At 41.6% G+C, this 9,230-nt stretch overlaps 1 protein-coding gene across 7 annotated transcripts; it reads right to left on the bottom strand.

Annotated features, from left to right (window-relative positions):
* Nucleotides 1-223: 223 nt before the first annotated feature.
* LOC147608010 (Splicing factor, CC1-like protein) lies at nt 224-7,265 on the bottom strand. 7 transcript variants are annotated; one of them, XR_015264558.1, is made up of 16 exons: nt 4,520-4,981; nt 4,342-4,392; nt 4,175-4,250; nt 3,598-3,657; nt 3,174-3,230; nt 3,029-3,084; nt 2,571-2,805; nt 2,294-2,380; nt 2,117-2,198; nt 1,961-2,040; nt 1,794-1,858; nt 1,458-1,683; nt 1,271-1,359; nt 1,009-1,123; nt 530-832; nt 224-418 (listed from the first exon to the last, which is right to left on the bottom strand). XR_015264558.1 is itself a non-coding variant. In XM_086789603.1 (15 exons), exons 3-15 carry the CDS (start codon nt 4,193-4,195, stop codon nt 791-793), a joined length of 1,215 nt encoding a protein of 404 aa, XP_086645729.1. In that variant the 5' UTR covers nt 4,196-4,250; nt 4,342-4,392; nt 4,520-4,981; the 3' UTR covers nt 224-790. The 7 variants fall into 7 exon arrangements, 5 of the variants coding, with proteins under 5 accessions (XP_086645729.1, XP_086645728.1, XP_086645731.1 ...); XR_015264557.1 differs by lacking the exons at nt 3,598-3,657; nt 4,175-4,250; nt 4,342-4,392; nt 4,520-4,981 and adding exons at nt 5,194-5,287; nt 6,398-6,890; nt 7,006-7,265; XM_086789603.1 differs by having other exon boundaries at nt 224-832.
* Between the last annotated feature and the right edge of the window lie 1,965 nt (nt 7,266-9,230).

The raw sequence follows: 9,230 nt of genomic DNA, 5'->3' as shown, positions 1-9,230 counted from the left end.
ATGATTGTCAGCACTAACACTCTTCTTTTACCTTGCCACTTTTTCTCAAGGAAATCAATTCCTTGCACACTTAAAAATAATCTAATTCTATACAAGTCCTGAAATCTCACACAATTCAGTGCCCCTGGAATTCATGTCATAGGATCGCCTTCATGTCTAAATGCTATTCCAGCGAGTTAAGGGCTTCTACTTGACTCAGCTTGCCAAATTCACTCACAAGTCATGATTAAATTAGCTGGGACTTCATTTTATTAAAGATCGCACTTAAGAGTTACTGCGATGCAACAATGCCAAAAAAAAAACACGCAGAAAGGCTAGCCAGTTCCTCCACTTGCAAAGAATATATTGCACAAACACTTCTGACGGGGGCAGCAATTGCACAAGGCACTACCAGCTGGGAAGATATGAACCTACACTCCTGTCCCAAAACACAGAAGTTCAGAGGTTTTAATTTCTTGCATAATGCAGAAGAGTTGGTTGACACTTGAAAAACAAGTACCACAGTACCACAGAGTGAATTAATACTTACGATTACACTGTCATGAGTATAAAGAACGACCTGCCTAGGGGCCACCACAAGATCCTAAGATATCCAAATGAATTCTCTGGACACATTCCTGCATTCTGACCTACTCAAACAATGCCTATATTTATGTTAAAAAGGGTTAGAGCGAGAATCAGGGTAGCATCCATGCCCCCGAAGTTGAACAAAAATGTGTTTTCAAATCAAACCAAGAGCAAGCTCAGCTATGACATCTTCGCCGCACCCCGCTTGTTTGCGTAGCGAAGCCTATCTGCTATCAGGGAACTTTGCCTCATATGCTTGTGGTGTCTGCAACCAAAATGAACGCTAAAACGATCAGAAAAAAGTCTTCCCTTTTGAAGTATGAATTGAGAATCAGATGAGAATAATTTGCAAACAAATAGTGAGTTTTAGGCTCAACGGAAACTAGAGAACAAGGAAAAGCAAAAAATGATTCCCACACATTAAGTAGGAAACAGGTTTACCATGTAATTTGTCGTGATCATCTTCCCAGCAAACCAGCGCCCGTGCAGCGATCGTTGTGCATTCATAGCTGCAGTCAAGGAGTTGAACCGAAGGTAAACATGTCCTGCACTGTTCCTGCATTACATCCATCCCACACAAGTGAAAACCTTTCCATACTGCAACATTCCTCTGAGTAATCTCATAATCACATGGTTTGGTGACAAGGAAAGATTAAATGCAAAAAATACGATTCAACTGTCTGAAGTGGATGAAAGTACATACTTGTCAACAAAAGTATGTTTCACCACACCGAACTTTGCACACTCTGTCTGGACTTCCTCCTTGATGTCCAGATCGAAATCAGGTTCCATCTGCCGATAACAGAAGACGTGTGAATATTCAAACTCTGAAAAGCTATCAAGTCAAATCGTATGCAAAGCATTGGAACCAAAGAAATGAGATTGCTTGCCTCGGTGCTGGGGTCAAACATGTTCTTCAGGAGTAGACACTCTGTTGGTGTTCCAATGGGCTCCAGTACTGCTGCACCTAATGCAGCAGCACCTAAACCTGGGTTAGGTAAGCCCACCATCCCTGTTAGACCTAAGCCAGGTACAACTGGTGCGACCGTCGGTACAGGCACTGCTGAAAGCAGATTCAATGCTGGAGATACTTGAGCTGCAGTTGATGCAACAATACTAGCAACACAAACACCCACAGCTTCGAGAGTCATATGGTGAGGATGCATGATAAAAACAACCACAAGACGCCACACAACAAGAATCATCCCAAAAAACAAACAACAGACCTTGAAACAGTGCCACTTCGATCAAGCTTCTGCATGAGAAGAGCTCTAGATCGAGCTGTGAGAGACTGCAAGGCAGTGCCAGGGTGATCATGTCGGTCAGTAAACGCTCTCTATGCTGTCCATCTACACAAACAGACAGTACCCTTGGCCATCATATAAGTACTTACCAGGCCCCCTCCATCGTCATCATCAAGCTCCCCTGGAGCTACAGAAGGGTCTTGCATCGACATCTGATCTGTCATTGGTACTACCTGTAACCACTCACTGATTAGACAAAACAGCCAGCCTTTACCACCATGCCTAACACAAAAACAAGACACAACATGCCTTGATCACGCGTCCAGCCAATTCCAAAACCCCATTCAGAGCTTGCTGTGCAGCGCGGGCATCCTCAAGCCTTGCATACTGCAGTAAAGGATAACGACTTAGGACCAGACCTTTAAAAAAAAGTTAAAAAATGGACTTCAGCGAAATGCATCTGCACAATTAGGTGATCTTACTTGTACAAAACCATAGCCTTTACAATGCCCAGTATCTGGCTCTATTGGAAGTTGCACCAGCTCTACCGCACCAAAAGGCTCGAAGACCTGCCAAAAATAGGCTCGAATCATGTTTGGTCCCAGATAGCTATTTTACTCATGCAACTTGACCACCTTCACAACATATCTTCATCCACTTCTCAACAATGCACAAGCTGTATCTCAACAAAAGTGATTATACAGAGCATAGAATAGGAGGTCACTCTAGAGTCTACACTCAGGAAAGAATGGAATTCACCTGTCTGAGTTGATCCTCTGCAATGTTGTAATGCAAATTCCCAACATATAAGCGCCTGGCACCTCCAGAATATGGTCCCATTAAACCACCAGCTCCAGAAGTCGTAGTTGTTGTTGACTGGACTAAGTTTTTCTCCGCTTCAGAAGGCTTTACCATGACTGGTTGTCCAAGAAGAAGCTGACCAGTCAATGCAATTGCCATGGGCACTGACAAGGCATCATAGAACTCGATATAACTGCAACCGCAAAAAAACAAGTCAACACACTTTCCCTTGTGTATGTGTTAATGGTCCTGATTTACATAAATAATCTTTGCCCATGAAAAAAGGAGATCTCAGGGCCCCGTCTCTCATGGGCGGGGGATCTCCCCTGTCAAAACACCTGCCGTGATAGTGGGCAGGGGGGCGGTCTCTATCAAATAACCATTGAACTTGCATTCCATATCAACAAGACTCTTACCCCACCCCTTTTGAACGTCTTGTGTTTCGATCCATGATAAGTCTTACATCTCGAACCTGCAGAAATAAGAAAATAGATTATAAGAGACCTTCCTTTAACATGATATAGAGAGACCATGCCATCAAGTGGGGCCAAAAAAACTAACCTTTCCTGCTCGAGAGAAGAAATCATAGACATCTCGTTCATCAGCCTTCAAGGAAATCTGTAGGCAATAAACCAAAAGCTGTCCATCAAGCAATTGAATATTTATTCAATTGCGGCACAAAACCTAGTTTTAAGGCAAAAAGAACAAACCAAAACAGTACCAACAACCATTTTGAACTAAGATTCCAATGCCCCAAGCTGGGAAATCAATCCCAAAACAGAGGAATGCAAACAACGCAGGATCCACATGCACGTTCAATATTATTTACAGTCCGTTTACCTTTTCCGTGTAAGCATCACATTGCTTACTGTGAAGGTTTTTAACAAGGTTTGCATGTCTGAGTCTCAATTGAAGCTTGAAAATTCTTTAAAAGAAATTAACAAGGATGCAAAAACAAAGCAATATATTTCCTCGTCTTACTAACCAATACTTGGGTAACTGATGACCTCTTCAATGCAATGAGGCTTCTTATGCAGATGGTTAACTGGCATAATCCAGAAAAGTATGTCAAATAGCTTATAAGCTTGCCACTCCACACAGGACAACCAGTAAACATGAACAAAATGTTCAAAAGACAAAAACAAGCATGCCATGCCACACAGCTTAGGCATCAATAGTCACCACTGGTTGAGAAATCGCCTATGATGGGGAATGTGATGCAAGCAACACAAGATGCAAAAAACACATATCCCAACAAAAGCAAACCGTGCCAGGCAGAAGCCAGAGCAGATTGCCACCCCTTGAAAACCTCCACTGCCTGCCTTGACAAGATACAACTGCAAGAAGCCCATGTTTTGATCGAGTATGATAGAACAAAGAACACTGGGCCGACACACAACCGATTCAGTGTCTGAAAATGGTGAACCCTATCCAGTAACTATGCCACTTCTGACACCCCAATCTATGTAACAAGAGCAACACATGCATGCACATGCACACATACACACACCCAGTCTTTAAATCTGTCAGATGCTACATATCAGGGGAGAAGTAATCCTTGCCCTTGACGAAGTCATCAGCATTGCTGTGAATCAATATTATTTGTTCCAGTTTGATTGCCCACAATGATAGCAAGTCCTGCATGAAGCCACTAACTAAGACCGGGGCAATTGCTTTACTTGAAAACTATCTAACTACGCATGTATTCAAATGAAAGAAAAACCCGTACCTCTCAAAGGCACTTTACTATTCAAGGACAGCTTGTCCTTGAGTGAGTTTCCTGGTACAGATTAAAAGCAAAGGCATGGGATATATAAACATGACACACGGCCCATGATAATACAAATCTTAAGACAGCTCTAAAATCATCCAGCCTGAGTCACATGCCTGTAAAGAAGTAAACCTACCAGCTAGATGATCTGCATCCCTGATAGAAAAACTAGACAAGACATTGATGATATAACACAACCCACACAGCACACAAAGATGCCAGAATTTCGAACAGCATCTAAAATCATCAATTCGGATTGGCCCATAGCATAAATCCTGCACTGACGAAACCAAAGCTGCCATGTCATGTTAACTTGAACCTGGTAAACCATACATCTATTAAAGCCAACACGGTCCCGAGGCCTCAACTGGGCAGACTACACGCAAATGCACAAAAGCAAAACACACACTAAAAAGGTCTTGGGTTCTTTTCACAACATCGATGGACACTTGGCTCAACTTGGATTGCATTAGAATCATTCAAGGAAAAGTGAAGGATGGAGCAGAGAAACTCTTGGCACTCAGCTCAAAGACACAATTATGCAAACTTCTAAACACATGCGAGAATGCTCTTGGGCAAAACTCATATCGATGCTCTTCTGAACAAGAGAAAGGAGGGGAACAATCACCAGGAGACCAGCATCCCTGCATAAAATGACCATTCACACTTATTGATGCATACAACTCTTCATACATCCTGTAACTTATCCATATTTAGACATAGACATATTTCATAAATATGAACATTGTAATTTTAAAGTCCACCAGCAATGCCTAAACTAGAGCATGTGTGGATTGAACCAATGAGAACCTGGAAAGCAAATACAGTCCGCTGATCTCGCTCAGGATCAGCCTCTGGTTCAGCTGCTACTTCCTCTTTCTTATCCCTCTTTTCTCGCGCATAACTGCAAGCACCACTTCAGACCATTAGACAAACTTAAGTTTCTAGATTCTGTTCTTCAAAGTTTTCAACCAAAGAAAAAAACAATCCTTCTGATAAATAACAGAAAATGACCCCCGCAAGCGGACAATGCACTTGGCATATACAGACACATAGCACAGATGCACATGGCAAGCACAAACTTGCTTGTGTGTCCATGCTCCTAGAGCAACAGAGAGTCCCATTCTATGAAGAGTGGCCCAAGATTTTCACTTCAAGCAAGTAAGGAATATATTCCTTAAGTCTACTAAATGCTAATAGCGGGGGTTCTCTTCTGTCCATGTGGGCCAAGTCCTCAATTTTTCATGAGGCGCTCCTACATCTTCTTAAAGCCTGGGCTTGTGCAGCCTGCAGCCATTTCCAGCAATATTTACATGGTTCTTACTGATTAAACAGCAAGTAAATAACCCATGCAACATTTTTGCCAGCATGTGCCACATTGTGAGAGGTGGAAGTAATGTCTCCTAAGTAATCCTTCATCCCTAAGTTCTAACTATACTTTGAGTGGATGATCACCTCAACATTTTAAGTTTCTACATCAAAGTGTTCCTGAAATCAACACACCTTAAAAGCAAGCTCAGTGAAGTACATGTTACATGATAGGACCTCCCTTCTATTGATGCAGACCACTAATGTATGCCATGTTCACAAGGTCAATGGTAAGCACTTGGGCTAACCCTTAAAAGATCTTTCAAACCCCCAAGGGACAATTGTCCTAAAATATCTCAACTGAATGTAAATTCACTTTTTTGCAGTTTGCTGAATAACACCCTAGATAGGCAGCCATAATGGCGCTCGCAAAAAAAATCACAATGTGAAGAAATTATAAGCAAGATGGACACGAAGTTTATATACACAGCTAGGTAGGTCAAGTGAATCCTAGAAAGGGATGAAAAAGAGAGTTTTTGCACACTCATGAAAAGCAACCCGACAGGTATAAATTAGGAGATCTGACAGGCATAAGTTTTCACGAGCCCCGCCCTGAAAGTGCAAGGAATACACCCAACTGCAACCTGAAGCCAAGGCAAAGTTTTCCAAAACTGAAAAAACATCTTTCATACAATAGCTTGCTTACCGATGATCTCTATCAAGGTCCCTCGTTTTACTGCTCTCTCTGTCATAGCGGTCATAATCTCTACTTCTGCTATGGGATCGGTCTTTGCTGCGACGTCGGTCAGCATCCTTCTCCCGCTCTCTTTCATAGACCCTATCTCTGTCTTTATCTCTACTGTGCCTTCTCACCTCTTCATCTCTGTGATCTCTTTCCCGGTATCCACGGTCCCTGTGTGATCTTTCTGACCTATCACGGTCTCTATCACCACGGTCTTTGGATCTCTCTCTGTTGCCTCGGTCACGATCATCGAGTGATCTCTCGGATTTTTCCCTCTCGCCATCCCCAGATCGATGGCGTTTACTTCTATAACCATCTTCAACGTCGTCTCCGTCTTCACCTGTTCTCCGCTTCTCTACGCTCCTGCTCTTAACCCCGGACCCGTTCGATCCCTTTACCAAATCTGCAGACTCCACCGTCTTCTCAAGGTACTCGTACTCATCGAAGTCCATGGCTTCTGAACAGGCCAAAAACAAAAAGCAGGGCCTTAATCACGAGGAAATAAGCATACGGACATACACAAAAGGAGGTGTACGAGAAAATGAAGCGGCGAAGCGTATTTTTGCACATACCTGAGAACGAAGCTTCTCCTCGGAGCTCGAAATTCTCTGATGCAGAAGCCCTAGCAGGAAAAAGCAAATGGTGCAAGCCTATTTCCAGGCGAAGATGGCTATGGTAAAACCTTCCTAATTCCCTGCCTTTTGCCTGTGTGTGCGCGCGCGCGCGCGTTGCCCCTGAACCCTAAAAGCTAATTCTTTATTGTTTACATATATATATAGAGAGAGAGACGAGAGAGAGAGACGAGAGAGAGAGACAATGGCCTTTTAACTTTATTATTTTGTAGAGAGGGGTTTTAATCACAACAATTATTAGTTTAATAACTAGAATGGTTGGGTAGCTATCATTACCAATATTAGTTGCTAATGAGAGAGAGACGAGAGAGAGAGAGAGAGAGAGAATGGCCTTTTAACTTTATTATTTTGTAGAGAAGGGGTTTTAATTACAACAATTATTAGTTTAATAACTAGAATGGTTGGGTAGCTATCATTACCAATATTAGTTGCTAATGAAGTTGATTGTTACTATGGCTACGCTTATTAAGTGCATGTGTGCATGAGTGGGGAGCAAAAAAAAACCATACACAAGGTATGGCAGGGAGGTAGCATAAGTCTCCCCTTCAATTCATAAACACAGGGGAACTTGCCATTCCCTCATTTAGAAAAACACTTCAGATGTTAAAAGTGATGCAAATGGTTTTATTTTTAACAATGCATACTACAATTAACGTTGTGCTTTGCTCAGATAGGCTAAATGTGAGTGCCTCCTTTACATTAAGCATCTCTCAAAACGACCACCACTGCTCTTGAACTTCCTCTTGTGCTCTCCACATCCCCTTTATCATATAGAATTCTTGTGTTATGGCATCTTTAAACCTGGCTTGAATTGTTCTAGGTGTCCATCGATGGCAACTAGGGCCCTAGGGTTTGCCTCTGTAATGAACGAAAGGCTAAATGTGAGTGCCTCCTTTACATTAAGCATCTCTCAAAACGACCACCACTGCTCTTGAACTTCCTCTTGTGCTCTCCACATCCCCTTTATCATATAGAATTCTTGTGTTATGGCATCTTTAAACGTGGCTTGAATTGTTCTAGGTGTCCATCGATGGCAACTAGGGCCCTAGGGTTTGCCTCTGTAATGAACGAAAGGATACACGTTAACAAACACAACTTCGATATAGATAGATTTCTTACACACTAGTAAACATGGACCAATCTAGATAAATTTCTTGTTGTGCAAACAACACACAGATGGAACTATAGTTGCTTTGCTACTATGGATGTCCCACCAATGGGAGAGATCCTTGAAGTTCTTCCAAAAGCATTCATTACGTGCTCTTGAGGAAATCAAACATCCTCCTCCAACTACTCTCTTTGAGCGAACTGCTTTTGCAAGGGAGCCACATTTAACATACGTTTACCTATAGTGCCTAGGGATTTTTTGAGTCTATGGTAATGTTAGCTCAATCATAACCTTAATGTCGCCTTAATCATAGCCTCAATTATCCACATTCACAACCATAGTTGTTGCTATTATTCTTTGATGTAGATCAACAAGTCACCGTAGTAGAGTGTAGATGTAGCCAAAAGTGGAAGTGGGAGGGAGATTGTAAAAGCAAAAGGTTGAAGTATTTTCTTCTGCATCTCTATCGTGTGCTTTACATTTTTAGTTTCTTGCTTTGCTATGGATGGCAAGGTGGTCCCTGCTACTAGCCCCCCCTCGTGTAAGCTCGAGCCAATGCATCTTGGCAAACAAGCACGCAGTCCCCTCCAAATACATTAAGAAGATCCTTAAGCACAAGATCGATTGCACACACAAGTAATAGGGCCTTCAATTGCTCTAACTTGGAGGAGAAGTTATACTTATATCACTATAATATTAATTATAAAAATAAAGAATGTGCATACTACACGATGGGATTTTAATAATATTATGTTACAACTTATATACTATTATAATAATAGTAAATAGAACTAAATACACTAATAACAAACAAATGTAGCTATTATACTATGATAATATTTTTATAATTGTGACAGTAAACCTATCGAAGCACCCTTAACATGTTTGAAGCATAGTACAATTTTCTTTGAAGTATTCCTTACATCCCTTAATGATTCGTAGGGATAATAATGTACCACCCTCAAACATTACGTTCTCAATTCTAAATAACAACAAATGTGCAAATAATTTGATTATATTCAAGCTCAAAATTTTGTATTTCTTGAAATTTTTACAT

This window comes from Cibotium barometz, chromosome 54 (assembly GCF_041138505.1).
Source record: "Cibotium barometz isolate CiBa-2024 chromosome 54, ASM4113850v1, whole genome shotgun sequence".
NCBI lineage: Eukaryota > Viridiplantae > Streptophyta > Polypodiopsida > Cyatheales > Cibotiaceae > Cibotium > Cibotium barometz.
The sequence above is the reverse complement of the archived record's forward strand: the minus strand, read 5'-3'. Positions and strand labels throughout refer to the sequence as shown.

Bases quoted from the DNA above. Each gene is read 5' to 3' on its own strand.
- LOC147608010 (XM_086789602.1), bottom strand. From the start codon at position 6,885: ATGGACTTCGATGAGTACGAGTACCTTGAGAAGACGGTGGAGTCTGCA. The intron at 3,085-3,173 runs GTTAGTTTTTTT...TTATTTCTGCAG, and splicing joins TCTTCTCTCGAGCAGGAAAG to GTTCGAGATGTAAGACTTAT. The intron at 2,041-2,116 runs GTTGTGTCTTGT...GGTTACAGGTAG, and splicing joins TGGACGCGTGATCAAGGCAT to TACCAATGACAGATCAGATG.